The sequence below is a fragment of the Dermacentor andersoni genome, chromosome 11 (assembly GCF_023375885.2).
Source record: "Dermacentor andersoni chromosome 11, qqDerAnde1_hic_scaffold, whole genome shotgun sequence".
Lineage (NCBI taxonomy): Eukaryota > Metazoa > Arthropoda > Arachnida > Ixodida > Ixodidae > Dermacentor > Dermacentor andersoni.
This window is the reverse complement of record NC_092824.1, coordinates 73,462,023-73,480,603: the sequence shown is the minus strand read 5'-3', so window position 1 is coordinate 73,480,603 and position 18,581 is coordinate 73,462,023. Positions and strand designations below refer to the sequence as shown.

The window sequence follows — 18,581 nt, the reverse complement described above, 5'->3', positions numbered from 1 at the left end:
ATGCACGCACGGAAGAATGTCCACGCAGTAGACGTTCTACACCGTAGTGCGCTGCAAAGCCTGCGGCACGTAACGGAGATCGGCAAAATGAAAGTGCGATCAATGATTCCTGCAGGCTGCAATGACAATGTCGGCGTCATTTATGTTGTCGATATTTCTGTACCAACAGACGACTTGCGAATATTAATAAAGCCAACTATAGAAGGCCCTATAGAAGGAACACACGTTGCCTGAAGCTTAGGTTTGAGGGAGACAGCCTTCTCTCGCTTTTCAAAGTTGGCCACGTCTGCCATTCAGTCCGCCCATACGTATCGAAGTCCCTGCAATGCTACACATGCTGCAAGATCGGACAAGTAAATGGTGTCTGTAGGAATAAACTCGTGTGCCCACAGTGCGCGGATCCTCATTCAGGAGATGCCTGTCGCGGATGTGTATTAAAGTGCTCATACTGCCAGGGTGCTCATGAGGCCTCATTTAATGATTGCCTGTGGGTGAGGAACAAGCGAGCGGTACTCAAACGTATGGTACGGGATCATTTAACACACAGAGAGGCTGCCGCTACTCTCAGGCAACAACGTCATCTCCACCGAAGAGCATCCCGAACAGTTGCATCTACCGATATACACCATCTTCCGGCAAAGCGGCTACCATAGCAACGTCAACTTCCACAAAGACGGACACTGCGAAAAAAACGAAAGGGGCAAGACTCGCACCTCCTGAAGACTGGCCTACATTTCCACGAGCACAACGTGCCTCAACATCACATCAAATTGCTTCGCCCTCGATGACCTAACGAACCGCTGATGCGACGATGACTGAGGTTTGCCAACTCATAATGATGTTGAAGTCGAGGAGCATTAATATTTGGGAATATTAAGTAGAAGTGACTTAAGCTGGAATAGGCATGTAGAGGAAGTAAGTAAGAAGGCGAATAATGCGCTTTCGGAGCCTAAGACGAAATTTACACAGACCAACCTCTGAAGTTAAAAACTTGGCCTATAGAACACTGGTCAGACCAATCATTGAGTACGCGAAAATTGTCTGGGATCCTCACACAGAGAAAAACCGTAAGAAACTGGAAAGGATTCAGAGGTTAGCTTCTCGATTCATCTTCAACAAATATGGTCGACTTCACTCCCCTTCTAAACTATGTCAGCTTGCAAATCTGTCCAATTTAGAATTAACGATGAAGTATGATAGGCTGAAGTTCTTGTTCCTTATTATCCATAATGAAATAAAAAAATTATAGGACGAACTATTTTGAAATTTCTACTAATGAATTTTCTAGGCATCGATACAGCGTGTATACTCCCCTCCTGTAACCCGTAATAACACATTTAAATATAGCTTCTTTCCCAGAACGATAAAAGAGTGGAACATGCTTCCCGATTTCGTCGTTCAGTCTACCTCTTTAAATAATTTTCTGAGTAATTTTCATGCTATTATTTATTCCGAGAGCGTGGTGCGTTAATTACCTGACATTCTGAATCATCTGATTTTATAATTTTGTTATTATCTGCGTATGTTGTTCTTATTTTACATGCCCCAAGGTACAGTGATTGGTTTTTCTGCTTGCACTATTACAATGTATATGCAATGCCATTTCTTTTTTGTACGTTGTCTTCAGATGCGACGCCCTGCCTGAATCAGATGTGTTGACATTGCTGGTTTTATTATTTTTCTCCGCTCCTGTAATGGCCCTAAAGAAAGGGCTGACGGTATCAATAAAGAAAGAAAAGAAAAGAAAAAGTCATTCATGGACGCCATGCGCATTCTACTGAGCAACATGACAACCCCGTCGGCACAGAGCGCACTGCAGGTGCTGGACACGTTGAGTCTGCTTCTTGCGGCTCTAGAGTAAAACCACGGCTCGAGAGGTGCGCCGTTTCAAGAGGAGGTCAAGAATGCATCGGTCTTTCAGTGGAACCTCAGAGGGCTTAAGTCACGTATGTCTGACTTTAGACAGCTCGTCTTTACGCAATTGCCCATTATCGTGATTTGCGAGCCCAACCTGTCAGCTCCCATAAGACTGTCCGGAAATGAGGGATTTAGGTCCTCTACTCACGGAGAGTGCAGCAAGGTTGTTGTGTTTATACGCCGTGACTTGAGTTATGTGCATCACAGAGTGCCCTGACGAAGTAAATCGATACGTTTGCTTAACAGTGAAGAAGAAAAAGCTCACACTCGCAATTCTTGGAACCTACTTATCTCCAACAAGTCGTCTAGATTGTGAGCGCTTATGGGGAATTTTGACATCGAGCACAGAGCCATGGGTGATTGTTGGCGACTTTAATGCCCCCCATTACCTATGGGGAAGATCCAAAGTGAACTCTAGGGGCAAAACGTTGGTGTCCTTTGCTTCTGAACGCAAATTTCGCCTCGCGAATGATAGAAGCCCTACTTATCTGTGTGGATCAGTGTATCGTAGCTGTTTGGACCTTATCATCGCTTCACATTCGATTTCGAAAAGAGTGCACTGGTTTTCGGATTCAGAAACGCCGGGTAGCGACCACATCCCAACCCATTTGGAGATCGAAGGTTTGACTAGCACGAGGTCTTCCAGAAACGTCCAGTGTACCGATTGGACTAAATACAAAATAATCATGGAAGACCGTTGTCGTGACGGCACCTCCTTATAACCTGCAGGGGGCGATAAAGGATGTCATACAGACAACCACGCATTCGCTTTTGAAATGTTCTGCCCGCACCGATTTCGACATCGAACTGGAGAAACTTCAAGCAATTTGCTATCGTGCAGAACGAAGATATATACGCACGAGGTCCAATCATGATTTGAGATTGGCTAGACGAACACAAAAAAAAAAAAAATATACGGCGTCACATGAGCAAGCTGGCTTCGCGACAATTGGCATCATTTTGCGAGTCCAAGGATCCACGAAAGCCTTTGTCGATTATATGGAGGAGTGTTGGCGGCCTTCGCACAACCTTTGTTCAGCGCCAGCCGTTTAAATCTCTGGCACTACCTCTACAATGTAGAGATATTGACGTCGCTGAATCTTTATGAAGAAAGATTGCTGGCGAAGCAAATTTCGGTGGAAGGGCTACGGGAACGCTCGACCACCTACTGTTCTCACACGATCCCCACATGGAATGCCCTTTTTCTATGGAAGAAGTAGAAGCTGCGCTGGCTTTGCGCAGGCGTTCTTCAGCGCCAGGACCTGACGGCATTACATACCGTGCCATGCGTAACCTAAGAGACCAAGCTCGGAAGGCACTCTTGTTCGTATACACTGACTCCTGGCAGACGGGTACGGTTCCGAAAGAATGGAAGTCATGTCGTATCATTCCACTTCTCAAAGCTGGCAAGTCGCATTTGGATATTTCCTCATGCCGTCCGATCGCACTTGCCAGCTGTATCGGAAAAACAATGGAAAGAATGATTTTAACACATCTAGAATGGTACTTAGAATACCATGAAATCTGCCCTGATGCTATGGCCGGATTCAGGCGTGGCTCCTTGTCAACAGACCATGTTCTTGACTTGATAACATGTCTGCAACACCAGAGGGCCTGTAAACAACTATCTGCTGCTCTGTTTCTAGATGGTAAAGAGGCGTATGATAATGCCACCCATGAAGCCATCGTTAGCGCGTTAGAAGCCGTAGGACTTGGTCGTAAGATATTATGTGGGTGTGCAACTACTAACAAAAGAGATCGTTCTACGTGCACATAGAAAATGGCCCGACATCCCAGCATTACGGTAGCCGAGGAGCGCCTCAAGGCAGAGTGTTTAGCCCGACGCTTTTCAATATAACCCTCATTGGATTAATTGACAACCTGCCAGGAACTGTACGACTTTCCATCTATACGGACGACATCAGCATTTGGGCATCCGGTGTAACACGACTTCAGCTTCGCGCTCGGCTTCAGAAGGCAGCCACAATGACCTCTTGCTACCTTCGTTAACAAGGTCTTGAAATTTCATCCGAGAAGTGCGCAATGGCGGCATTCACGAGGACGCGAATATCTACTCACGGCTTATCAATTAACGGACAAATTATACGATACTGCAGAGGTCACAGGTTCTTGAGAGTCGGAATTGACAAAGCCATGTCTTGGACTCCGCGTGTGTGTTACGTGAAAAAGCGGTTGACTGCTCTCTGTCACCTGTTGAGGTTCCTTGAAGGAAAAAAATATGGGAGTATCTATACACGCTATGTTACAGTTGTACATGGCGTTGTTCGTTGGACTCCTGCGGTACAGCCTGCCTGCAATATCCAACACCTGCAAGACTAACCTGCGTACGATTCAGAGCATTCAAGCCCAAGCCCTTAAGATATTTATACTGATGCTTTATTGCTATTATTTAACTTTATGCTCTGATACTTGTACGAGGCCAAGATAGCCTGTGTATAACTAAGGGGGAAGATCACGGGTTTCTTAAGTGAAGTTTTAAATATTCAAAATTGTTTCAAAACATCCATGTGCGAAAATACATCGTTCGATCATTCTTGAGCATAGTGTAGTTGGGCATGGCAAAAACTTACAAGGTCACGGGAAAGGTGAAAATATGCAAATTCAATAAACAGCTTGTAATAAAAGGTGAAATTCATTTATTTATTTATTTACTCACATAATTAAATGCTATATAACGAAATTTCCCACCTAAATTTTTGTCTTAAGTTAATTGCAACTTGCAATGCGCTGAAAAGTTCGTGGTTAGTTCATGTTTACCGTTCAAATGCTTGCCTAAATGCAAATAGGCGTTCTTGCAGACACAGGATGTGACGTTGCAACGCAGAGATGTCACGAGGATGAAGACAATCTCTAAGTTTTGCCAAAAGCACAATTGTGAGAAGTGTATGCAAAAAGCGTGACATATAATAGCGATACATTTAGAGCTTTTATATATATATATATATATATATATATATATATATATATATATATATATATATATATATATATATATTTATATATATATATATACAAAGAGAGATAGACAGAAGGAGAGAGAGAGGGGGGGAATCATAGTGCAGAACAATGCTGCCGTCCAGCATAAACGGTGACACAAACCACAATTTCTTCTATTTCAGCTCAATGAACTACGGTGGCATCGGTGCTATAATTGCTTCCGAGATTGGATATGCCCTCGTCAGAGGTAAAATCAATGTTTCCTTATTCTAGATGTTCTGCTGCCAGTACTATGAAACCTAATAAATGTTCCCAAGGCCACAGAGGGAAAAGAGGTAATCGTGAATGAGCACAAAAAAGGTTCTTTCCTTTCCCATGCAATATTACTCTCTTCATTTTTTAAGCTGTACTCATCATTTCCAGTAATTGTGCGCTATTTTCTCGGTCCACATTCGAAGTCGTGATTTACCGAGAGCGGGAGGTCATACGTATACACAACCATAGCCCGAGGCATTGGTGGCAGTACTGACGCCACTCCGATGAGCCCTCCCACAACCTGACGCGACGCCTTCATCCTGCACGATGCTGCCTTCCATCATTGTGTCTCGTTCACTTCGATTACAAGGAAATGAAATATCCCATAGCTGCTTCAAACATGATCTTAATGATCAATTTTCCTAATTCAGCCATATCTACGTGACCTCTACGACTACCCAGATGCGTGCTCCAACCTTCCCATTTCCTGCCGTTTTCCTTGAATCTTCTACGTGGTAAAATGTTAGAATAACATCACATCGTTTAGTGTACGTCGTCCTAAGCATGGTGGTTTTAATATAGCTCACTAGTTTATATAAAAAAATCGAATTGCTTGCACAAAAGCTTTTAGTCGCTAATAAACCTGCACCCGTTCCGCCCTATTATAATCAAGTGATATACAAGGGGCGCTACAACTTAAAGCTATTCAAGACTTCGCTATTCTAATTCTGCAATCAGCCCTCCGCACTTAGGCAAAAATTTTTTGCACCACCGCTACTTCGCCTATCTATCACGTGAAGTCACGAAAACCGTGACAGCTCCCCACACTGATGATACATATTGGAATGAAAAGAAGAAAAATAATTATTTTTGATTCGGCGATTTTCGCCCTTATTCTCTCTGCTATTGGTCAAAATATTTCGAGCTACACCCGCTTCCCCCGCCTGTCACGCGACGTCACAAAACTGCGAGAACTCACCCCGTCAACGTGATGTGCATGCGTTAAAGCTGCATTAATATCTCGAACAAAACTGAGTTTTTTTCTGAGTAGGCGCCGGCTTCCCCGTTCTTAATCGATCGGCTGCCCCGCCGGTCGCTCAGGCATTGACTACTCTCACCTGCGGGAGAACTTGGGTTTATTTCCGTATGATGAAAATTGTTGTGGCCCTGTATTGTATTCTAGCACTTTTGGCACGCTTACAACATCGCTTTGCCAACTGTTCCTAATTGAGGATCCGTTCTGGTGGCATTCTTAACCTTCCGCTGAATCCGCACTTCTCAAACAACCACCGCAGGCTAAGTAAGGGAAAGCGGACAGATTGGAGACGTCGCCATAACCTTGCTCATCCGGCTATCAATGTTAAGTGCTCTGACTCGACGCCGTCTAATCCCTCTCCACTTGAGAGCGCTCCTCGACTCTTGGGAGGAAAAAAAAAACCGCTCTATGTAGGCAATTATATTTGTTTTAAAGAGATAGAAATTGGGCCTCCTACAAACAAGCAGAACATTTGATTGGGATCTTCAGGCAACCCTGCGGGTCCACGCCCATTGCTTGCGCCGGCGGTTACGTCAATTTGTCATCAGGACAGTCAAATAACCACATACTTTGATAGCTTTACGCGATAGGGCCCACAGATTGGAAATATTACTGCCTCAACTAAATTAAAAAAATAATGAGTCATTCCACACTTTGAAGGCGGATGACAAGCAAAGCTGTGTAGCACATGCAAAGAGGTGACATAAAAGTTTGAAAACAATTATGAACGCACTTATTCTTTTTATCGGTGGTCATTGTAACGACAGGTACGGATACGTATTTATTTTATGCATTCGCATTCACTGGAGTTGCACATTTGTTATGCACATTCGTTATATACATTCGTCTTTTCATTTAACGATATATTGAGGCAAGAAACATGAGACCCAAATCACCATACCGACTCGCAGTGCGCCAGCGCCACCAGCGGCTTCGCAGAGGGGCGGGCAGTAAGGGGAGTGCTAGCATCATCAGCGGCGAAGGAGCAGCGGTGGAAGATAACGATGACAAAGGCGCGAGTGACACGTTGAGGCAAAGAACTTGAGGCCGAAATCACCATGCCGACTGGCAGAGCACCTGCGCAATCAGTGGCTTCGCAGAGGGGCGAGCAGTAAGGGAGCGCTAGCATCATCAGCGGCAGGGGAGACAGCTGTGGAAGACAACGACGACGAAGGCGCGAGCAGTACACTGAGGCAAAGAACTTGAGGCCGAAATCACCATGCCGACTGGCAGGGCGCCTGCGCAATCAGCGGCTTCGCAGAGGGGCGAGCAGTGAGGGAGCGCTAGCATCATCAGCGGCAGGGGAGACAGCTGTGGAAGACAACGACGACGAAGGCGCGAGCAATGCACTGAGGCAAAGAACTTGAGGCCGAAATCACCATGCCGACTGGCAGGGCACCTGCGCAATCAGCGGCTTCGCAGAGGGGCGAGCAGTAAGGGAGCGCTAGCATCATCAGTGGCAGGGGAGACAGCTGTGGAAGACAACGACGACGAAGGCGCGAGCAATACACTGAGGCAAAGAACCTGAGGTCGAAATCACCATGCCGACTGGCAGGGCGCCTGCGCACGCAATCAGCGGCTTCGCAGAGGAGCGAGCAGTAAGGGAGCGCTAGCATCATCAGCGGCAGGGGAGACAGCTGTGGAAGACAACGACGACGAAGGCGCGAGCAATGCACTGAGGCAAAGAACTTGAGGCTGAAATCACCATGCCGACTGGCAGGGCGCCTGCGCACGCAATCAGCGGCTTCGCAGAGGAGCGAGCAGTAAGGGAGTGCTAGCATCATCAGGGGCGGGGGAGACAGCTGTGGAAGACAATGACGACGAAGGCGCGAGCGATACACTGAGGCAAAAAACTTGAGACCGAAATCACCGCATCGACTTCGATTGGGCGTTCCGCTAGCGCCTTCGCAGAGGGAGATGCAGTATGGGAGCGCAAGCATCTTCTGCGGCAAGGCAGTTCGCTGTGGAAGTCAACGATGACGAATGCATGAGCGATATATTGAGCAAAAACATTAGAGGCTAAATCACCGCACCGACTCGAATTGGGCCAGTTTGACTAGCGCCTTCGCAGAGGGAGGGGCAGTATGGTAGCGCTAGCATCATCAGCGGCAAGGGTGCCAGCTTTGGAAGACGGAGGCGCAAGCGACATATTAGGGCAAAGAAGTTGAGATCAAAATCACCACAGCGACTGGCAGTGGGCCAGTGCTGCCAGCACCTTCGCAGAGGAAGGTGCAGTAAGGGAGCGCTAAGATCATCAGCGGCAAGGGAGAGAGCTGTGGATGACGACGACGACGAAGGCGCAAGCGATATACGGAGACAAAGAACTTGAGACCAAAATCACAGCACCGACAGAGATTAGGCCAGTGCCGCCAGCGTCTTCGCAGAGGGAGGGGCAGTATGGGAGCGCAAGCATCATCTGCGCCAAGGGAGCCAGCTGTGGAAGACAACGATAATGAAGGCGCGAACGATATATTCAGGAAAAGTATTTTAGACCGAAATCACCGCACGACTGGGATTAGGCCAGTGCCGCCGGCGCCTTCGCAGAAGGAGAGGCAGTATGTTAGCGCTAGCATCATCAGCGGCAAGTGTGCTGGTTTGGAAGACGGGGGCGCGAGCGAAATATTAGCTACCGACTAGCAATGCGCCAGCACCGCCAGAAGCTTCGCAGAGGGACGGGCAAGAAGGGAGCGCTAGCATCATCAACGGTAAGGGAGACAGCTGAGGAAGACAACGACGACGAAAGCGCGAGCGATATACTGAAGCAAAGAAGTTGAGACCAAAATCACTGCACCGACAGGGATTGGGCCAGTTCCGCCAGCGCCTTCTCAAAGGAATGTGCAGTATGGGAGCGCTATCATCATCAGCAGCAATGGAGCCAGCTGTGGAAGACAACGACGTCGAAGGCGCAAGCGATGTGGTGAGGCAAAGAAGTTGTGACGGACATTACCACACCAACTTGAATTGGGACAGGGCCACCAGTGCCTTCGAAGATGGTGGTGCAGTGTGGGAGGGCCAGCATCATCAGGCGCAAGGGAGCCACATGTGGGAGACAACGACGGCGAAGGCGCGAAGAATATATTGAGGGAAAGAATTTGAGACTGTAATCACCGCAACGAGTGAGATTGGGCCAGTGCCTCACTCGTCTTCACTGAGGGAGGTTCAGTATGGGAGCGCTGCATCATCACCGGCAAGGGATTCAGGTGTGGAAGACAAGGACGACGAAGGCGCTAGGAAAAGAATTTGAGACCATAATCACTGCACCGACTGGGATTGGGCCAGCGCCGCGAGCAGCTTCGTAGAGGGAGGGGCAGTAAGGGAGTGCAAGCATCATCAGCGGCAAGGGAGACGGCTGTGGAAGAGAACTACGACGAAGGCGCGAGGGATATACAGAGGCAAAGAGGTTGAGACGGAAGTCACCGCACCGACAGGGATTGGGCCAGTGCCGCCAGCGCCTTCGCAGAGGGAGGTGCAGTATGCGAGTGCTTGCATCATCAGCGGCAGAGGAGACAGCTGTGGATGACAACGACAACAAATTCGCGAAGGATATATTGAGGAAAAGAATTTCAGACCGAAATCACAGCACCAACTGGGATTGCGCCAGCGCTTCAAGCGCCTTCGCAGAGGGAGGGGCAGTATGGAATCGCAAGCATCATCATCGGCAAAAGAGCCAGCTATGGCAAACAACGATGTCGAGCGCGAAAGATATGTTGAGGCAAAGACGTTGAGCCCCAAATCACCGCACGGACTGACAGTGGGCCGGCGCCACCAGCGCCTTCGCAGTGAGAGGGACAGTATAGGAGTGCTAGCATGATAAGTGGCAAGGGAGCCACATGTGGAAGATAACGAACAAGTTGGTGCGAACAGTCTTTAGAGGAAAACAATTTGAGACAGCTATGCAGCAGGGCTCACGCAACTCTTAGACACATTCTCTGGGAATGTGACGTTATATGCGAAGAAAATGCAGTTTCCCCAGATGAAGCTGCGGCGCGATGGACGGCCGCGTTGCGCAGCTCAAACCTCGAAAATCAACTATGGGCCATCCAGCAAGCCCGTGAGGCGGCGAGGAGACAGGATCTCCGGTCCTCCTCGGGGGCGGCCTAGGCCCAGGCCACGAATTTGCCGGATTGTTAATAAAGTTGTTACCACCACCACCAGAAATCACCGCACCCACTGTGATTGGGCCAGCGTTGCCAGCGCGTTCTGAGTGGGAGGGACAGTATGGGAGCGCTGGCATCATCAGCGGCAAGGGAGCCAGATATGGAAGACAAAGACGACGAGTCACGAGCGATGTATTGAGGTAAAGAATTTGAGATCAATATCACCACACCCACTGGCAGTGGGCCAGCGCCGCCAGCGGCTTCACAAAGGGAGGGGCAGTATGGGTGCGCTAGGATCATCAGAGGTAAGGAAGCCAGCTGTGCTATACTGCGACGAAGAAGGCGCGAGCGATATATTGAGGCAAAGAATTTCTGATCGAAATCACCACCCAAACTGGCAGTGGGCCAGAGCCACCAGCGCCTTCGCAGAAGGAGGGGCAGTATGGGAGGGCCTGCATCATCAGCGGGACGGGAGCCAGCTGCGAATGACAACGACGACGAAGGCGCGAGCGATATATTGAGGAAAAAGGTTTGAGACCGAAATCACCGCACCGACTCGAATTGGGCCAGTGCCGCTAGCGCCATCGTAGAGGGTGCTGCAGTACTTGAGCGCTAGCATCATCAGCGGCAAGGGGCCAGCTGTAGAAGACAACGACGACGAAGGCGCGAGCGATATATTGAGACAAGGAATTTAAGGCTGAGATCACCGCACCGACTGGCAGTGGGCAAGTGCTGCCAGCGCTTTCGCCGAGGGAGGGGCAGTATGCGAGCACTAGGATCATCAGCGGGAAAGGAGCCAGCTGCGGAAGCCAACCACGATGAAGGCACGAGCGATATCTTGATGCAAAGATTTTGATTGCGAAATCACCCCACCGACTGGCGGTGGGCCTGTGCCGCGAGTGGCTTGGCAGAGGGAGGGGCAGTAGGGTAGTGCTAGCATCAGCAGCGGTAAGGGAGCCAGCTGTGGAACACAACCACGGTGAAGGCGCCAGCGAAATATTGAGGCAAAAAATTTGAGACCGAAATCACCACACAGACTGGCAGTGGGCCAGCGCAACAAGCGCCTTCGCCGAGGGAGGGGCAGCATGCGAGTTCTAGCATCATGAGCCGGAAGGCAGCCAGCTGTGCAATGCAACGACGACGAATGCACGTGCGATATATTGAGACAAAGAATTTCAGGCCAAAATCACCACACCGACTGGCAGTGGGCCAGCGCCACCAGCGGCTTCGCGGAGGAAGGGGCAGTATGGGAGGACTGACATCATCATCGGCAAGGGAGCCAGCTGTAGAAGACAACGACGAAGAAGGTGCGAGCGATTTATTCAAGCAAAGAATTTAAAACCGAAATCACCGCACCGACTGGCAGTGGGCCAGCGCCGCCAGCACCTTGGCAAAGGGAGGGGCATTATGGGAGTGCTAGCATCATAAGCGGTAAGGGAGCCAGCTGTAAAAGACAACGACGAAGAAGGCGCGAGCGATTTATTCAGGCAAAGAATTTAAGACCGAAAGCACCGCAGCGACTGGCAGTGGGCCAGCGCCGCCAGCACCTTCGCAGAGGGAGGGGCATTATGAGAGTGCTAGCATCATAAGCGGTAAGGGAGCCAGCTGTGGAAGTCAACGTCGACGAAAGCGCGAGCGATATACTGATGCAAAGATTCTGAGTCCGAAATCACCGTACTGACTGGCGGTGGGTGAGCGCCGCCAGCGGCTTCTCAGAGGGAGGGGCAATGTGCGAGCACTAGCATCACCAGTGGCAAGGGAGCCAGCTGTGGAAGAGAATGACGACGAAGGCGCGCGCGATAGATTGAGGCAAAGAATTTGAGACCGAAATCACCGCATCGAATGAGACGTTCACTTGAGGGATCGCCAGTCGTTTGTGCGCAAGCGCGAGTAAGAGTTGGCACGAGAGATAAAATCTTGGGGCTTTTGCTCCTTGAATATATGACTCTGCCTTGGTACTGCGTGTTGTAGGCGTTTGTCCCTAGGCGTGCCGGGCATCGCTCGGACGCGGGCTGCCGGCTCGGTAAAGTTGGTGAAGCAGCGGGCTAAGCGAGTCGTGGCGGATCGTAGCTTTCTGGCTCGTTATGGCGATGTACCTTGTATATAACATCACAGATGGTTCTGTAGGAGCAGTAGCCACCGTAGTAGAGCCCGGGCCGCATATATTGAAAGTATGGAAGGCAGAGCGCCTTAGCAACTGCAGTTGAACGCAAGCGCCTGAAAGGGCCACCGGTAACGATGACTGACCCAGCACCAGCGCCGCAGACGCGAGAAAGTCTGTCCGACGTACCTTCAGACGCAAAGTTCTGACTGGTGTTGAAGAAGTCGCGGGGAACGGTAGTGCTGAACTTATAACGTCACAAGTTGACGGCTCGACCTAACTATATTTATTGAAACGTACTTTTTTATCAATTGTAACAACATGTCATTATTTTGCATTATTGGCGGCACTTTCAGGACACCAAAGCGGCAATGGGGATACCAAAGCTAGCACCCGGACTGGTCTGTGGGCTGGGGCTCGCCGAGGCCTGCGCGTGTCAGGGTTGTATAAGATCGGCTGTCAGCCAATTTTTTATGCGAACACCTCCTGGCACACTTCGGCCTCCGCGGCCGCAACCCACGGGCCGCCCCGCTTCCCGCTATGATCACCCCGCTATTCCTTGGGTGCCCGTCCGCGCGGTGAGGCACTGGGCGCGGTCGCCCCTTGGTGATCGCTGTGTCTGAAGTGACAGTGTTCTGACTGGTGTTGTATAATTCATGGGTCGCTTTTCGCGTCGCGACGATACATTGAATTTTTTACGAGCCGTGCTCCAGGAGAGCACATGTAACCGGCAAACGGAGGCCTCAGGAGAGCACCTGAGGTAATATTAAAGCAGGTGGCGCAGGATCTCCAGGGCACCCAAAGGGTAGTGGGGGTATCAAATTTGGAAGCAGGGCAGCCCGTTGGTTAGGGCCGCGGATGCCTAAGTGTCCCAGGGCGTGTTTGCATAAAGGAATTGGCTGTCCGCTATCGCGCACAGCCGATCTTATACACCCCTGGCATGCGCAGGCCTCGGTGAGCTCCATGCCATGGACCAGGTCGGGTTCTAGCTTTGGTGTCCCCATTGCCCCTTTGGATTCCTGGAGGCGCCACCAATAAAGCGAAATAATGACACGTCGTTACAATTACTAAATATGAATCACCACTCAATAAATATATTTACGTCCAGCCGCCAACATATGACGCTAATTTCAGCACTACATGCACCGCGACTTTTTTTCAATATATGCGGCCCTGGCTCTACTACGGTCGTTACTGCTCCCACACAAAAATCTGTGATGTTATTTACAAAGTACATCGCCGTAAGGCGCGACAAAGCTATGATCCGCCACGACTGACCTAGCACGTGCGCCTCAGGTGCGATACAGCCTGTCCGACATAGCGGTCGCCAAATCGGGCGTCAGTGCCCCCGCTGCTTCACCTATTTTACAGCACCGGCCGCCAGCTTTCCACAGTAAACAAACTTGACCTCACTGCGCAAAGACGGCACGCCTAGGAACAAACGCCTATAACATGCGCTAGGAAACCTCTTTGATATTGCCTAGGCAGAGTCATATATTCAGGAGCAAAAGCCCCCAGAGTTTCTCTCACGGGCCCGCTCCTACTCGCACCTGCGCAGAGACGACTGGCGATCCCTCAAATGAACGACTCGCCCGCACCGACGGGCTGTATGCCAGTGCCGTCATCGCCTTCACAGAGCGAGGGGCGGCATGGGAACGCAGATATGATGAGTGCCATCGGAGACAGCTGTGGAAGAATACGATGACGAAGACACGAGCAGTGGTACGAACGCAATGGGCAGTATGTGAACGCTGGCATGATGAGTTGCAACGGAGCTACTGTGGTAGAAGATAACGATGACGAACGCTGAAGCAGTGGCATGAGCGCGTTCGCGCGCGGTCACTTGGATGGCCGCCAAGGAGTCAGCTGTAGAAGAACAAGACGGCGAACGCACGAGCAGTGGCACGAGCCATTGTGGGGGATGATAGTTTTGCACGCACACACAAGTTTTTCACGGAATCCTAGCCGTAAGCAGCTTCGCTGAAAAAAAAAGAAAGATAAAGAAATACTTGGAAATTTCTCTATCTCAAAATACAGCTTGTTTAATGGTATGGCATGGTATGGTAAAAATTTAATGAAGTCCTGCAGATCGTGTCTTCACGAAGCGGGTCGCTCCCACGTGGCAACCAGAAGGCCGAGCCTCTCGGCCGCATTGTGGGCCTGCTGGACAGCCCAGAATTGGCCAGCCAGAAGGAGGCTGCGCAGAACCGCCTCCCATCTGGCCAAGCTGTTATCGATGATAGAGCGTGACTGGGCACACCGCCAGAGCATGTGGTCTAACGTGGCTATTTCTCTGCAATCGTGGCAGGTAGCATTGGTGTAAGTATCCGGATAGATTTTGTGTAAGAGCGACGGATTGGAATAGGTATTCGTTTGTGGTAGAAGGAGCGTTAATGCTTGAGCTATATTGAGGCGCGGATGAGGAACAAAGTAGGTCCTACGGCTGAGATAGTAGTGTTTAGTAATCTCGTTCTAGGTAGAGGGCGTGTCCCTGTTCTCTGGGGAGTCGGCTTCCGATTGGTCAAGGGTAGCGCGGTGGGCAAGTTCACGCGCAGCCCCGTGAGCCGACTCGTTGAGGTTGGGAGCACCCTTTATCTGACCCTGATGTGCGGGAAACCAATGAATGAAGTGGTGGGTGATTGCCTTGTCCCCAAGAGGTGTGAGGGCCTGTTCGGAAACGGTGTCTTTTTCAAATGCTCTGACTGCAGATCTTGAATCACTATAGATGACATCCCGTGAGCTATCCAGCAGGGCTAGTGCAATAGGTATTTGTTCAGCTATTTCGGAGTCCCTCGTCCGAACCAAGGCAACATTACCAGTGTGTTCAATGGGACTGGTTGGGTCATCTTTAGAATAAAAACAGGAACAGCGCAACACAGGATGAGTGAGTAAACACGACCGAGCGCTTACTAGCAACCAAATGCTTTATTTGCAGAAGCAGCATATAAATACATCATGAACGTGACATAAAGAATAGAAAAAGAAGGATAAGAAGTATAAGTCAGCCACGAAGATAATCAATTTCTTTTGTTGAGAGCGAGAGGGGCGCAGAGCTGACGCACGCGTCGCCACTTCTGAATATACAATATGCTTCAAAGATTTCCCGCTCACGATTTTCACTGTAACTGCCGATTATTTCTGTCGATCTGTCGATTATTTCTCTCTTTACCAAGTGCGAAATAATCGGCAGATACAGTGAAAAGCGTGCGCGGGAAATCTGTGAAGCATATTATATATTCAGAAGTGGCGACGCGTGCGTCAGCTCTGCGTCCCTTATCTTCGTGGCTTACACTTATTGTTCTTATCCTTCTTTTTCTATTCTTTATGTCACGTTCGTGATGTATTTATGTGCTGCTTCTGCAAATAAAGCATTTGGTTGCTAGTCAGCGCTCTGTCGTGTTTACTCGCTCGTCCTGTGTTACGCTGTTGTTTTTATATTGAACGCCCGACGTCCCTTAATAGAAGCGGCACCCACAAAGCTGACCTGTCGCTGATCACTGTGTATTTCCTTAAAGAGGTTGGCCGCCCTTGTCCTCCTTCTACCGCGATTATGATCGAGGTGCATGTTCCTAGGTATTGGCGCCACCGTAATGTTCTCACGAATCGATCTTAGGCTGCTGAGCACGAGGTCGCGGGATCGAATCCCGGCCACGGCGGCCGCATTTCGTTGGGGGCGAAATGCGAAAACACCCGTGTACTTATATTTAGGTGCACGTTAAAGAACCCCAGGTGGTCGAAATTTCCGGAGTCCTCCACTACGGCGTGCCTCATAATCAGAAAGTGGTTTTGGCACGTAAAACCCCATAATTTAATTTTTTTTTCACGAATCGATGGAGGAACCTCAGTGAACTCTTCCGCTACTCTATCGGGGTAATATCCGAGTTCCTGCAAGATGGATCTCCCTGCCTTCGTTGTTGAGAGGCGAGTTAGCTGTGCGCGTTGATGGGCCTCTGCAATCTCTTCAAGAGTGTTATGAATGCCAAGCTGCATTAAGCGCTCTGTACAAGTGTATACGGGCAACCCGAGAACCCGCTTAGTAATCTTCCTAAGCTGTGCATTCAATTTATCCTGCTCTGCCCGTTTCCATTGATGCATGACTGCCACGTATGTAAAGTGGCACAGAACGAAGGCATGCATTATTCGAATTAGGTTATCCTCCTTCAGTCCATGATTCCGATTTGATACCCTCCGAACTATACGAACAGCACTTCCAGTTTTAGCAATTAGCTTTCTTAATGTCTTGCCATTTGTACCCCCTGATTCAACGATCATGCCCAAGACCTTGATTGAATCGACTCTTGCTTAATGTCAGTAATTAAATATTAAGCTCCCATATATGTATACACGTGCAAATCAACCAATTGATATATAAACCACATTTTTTGCCTTCTTTACTAATAGAGATTGGTATGTGCCCGGACAGAGGATGTTCTAAATGGCGTATCACAACGAACTCGAATGAACTGTATGAGAAACAAAGAGAATGCTTCGAGACGCAATACGTAGATGCAAACAGAAAGCTGCTTTCGGTGAGACCCTTCCTGTATTCTTGTTGGGTAAACATCGGCGGCGTTAAACATGTGCAGTTTTAATGCTAAATATTTTATTAACACTAAATATTCATGATGTGTTTCCCATAGAAACAAATGTGTCATTGGACGAATGTCGATTCTGCTCGCCAAAAGTTACGGGTCTGTGCTTATGAAATTACTTACTTTTCTGAAATTATCTACGAAAAAATGCATAATGCGTATCTACCTCGAAGTGTTTGAATATAGAAACTTAAGTATAACAGTTGTTTTCACTAGATGCATTAAAGTAACTACAATCACCTTTATTTATTATCTTCACTTTAAAGTTGATAATAGCTTTCTTCATATTACAGTGCTTTTAAATTGACTTATTTGGTTCGTCACATGAGAACAATATGCTATGCTTTGTAGGACCTAGCGCTTCAGAGCTACAGAAATGAATATGTTTCTGTGTTGTCACCAGTAAATGTGCTGTATTTAATTTGACGTATAAGTTGTAAATTCATGTATGCATGTGATGTTGCAAAATCAAAAATTTCGTTTCACACATCAGTGGTGTGGCGCCACTTTAGTACCTAAATCGCGCTACATTGGAACCGTTCCATACCCTCGGTGACTAATCCTCGCTATGCGGATGGAACGGTAGCGTTCTGTCTACCCGCCGCAGTGTGGCATAAGCAGAGACGACACCATGAAGGGTGAAGCTATGCGCGTGCTTCAGACTTTCTTATTTGGTTTCGATCACTCTTGGAGTCTGAATTTTGATGCCGTATTTCCGTGGGCAATCAATTTTTTTTTTTTAAATCTACAAATTCGTATTTCTTGTAGCGTGAGCTCCTTTGAGTTTCCCAATCACGATGCTCCTGCTGAAGTAAAATTTTAGAAGTTTTAATTCACTTTTGTTCATTAGGTTCGAATTACTATGTATCACCCGTCGCCACATTATCAACACCGCACCTCTTTGAAGTATTACTTTGTATGGAAACATCCTGTATATTTACATGCACTATTTACTACTAGCGCGTATCACCTGTAGGAGTAGTCGTCACTTGAAATGTTGTACTTGTAGCGTGTTTCTTCTCGATGTCTCGAAAGACAGCTCGTAATTTAAGAAATGAGACAAGTTACCTCGTTACAAAAGTTTTTTAAGGCTGAATCAAATATAGGCCCATTTACCGTTTTCCCATTGTATATCATCAGCTTTTATTAACGTTAAACATGTATGTTTTATGAAGTTTGGTGAACAAGCGCTGAAGGAAATGTATTTCCTATTTATGCCTTTGACATTAATATGTATGCTATTATCGAACACTTTGCAACAAGGCCGCAAGAACTATTATGCAATATCGGGACTGCACGCACCAACACCTGCCATTTTAAATTATGCAGGCTTAACAATGTCATGTATTACAAACCCACTGGCAACAAAAACGGAAACCTATGAAAGCTACTATGAAACCTACTAAATTTGGACGTTTATCCTTAGCCACTCGCCGACTGCGAGGGACATTATGGGGATCATTTTCAGCATCGGATAATTTTCAGCAACCATCAAGTATTTATTTGTTAACAAGATACACAGTTTAAAAGATGTAACGGTGAAACCAATGTGATGCATTTACCCTACGATTCACATCTAACACTATCCACTATTGGTTGATTACATACTGTCCATTGCAGGAACT

General features: G+C 48.3%; 1 protein-coding gene across 1 annotated transcript in view; it reads left to right on the top strand.

The window, feature by feature from the left end:
• Positions 1-16,960, top strand: part of LOC129382070 (neprilysin-2-like) — a 78,832-nt gene extending 61,872 nt beyond the window's left edge. The window contains exons 13-14 of the mRNA XM_072285305.1: positions 5,058-5,122; positions 16,766-16,960. Coding sequence (XP_072141406.1) covers positions 5,058-5,122; positions 16,766-16,956 — 256 coding nt within the window. The 3' untranslated portion in view covers positions 16,957-16,960. The remainder of the gene's footprint in view (positions 1-5,057; positions 5,123-16,765) is intronic.
• The last annotated feature ends 1,621 nt before the right edge of the window (positions 16,961-18,581 follow it).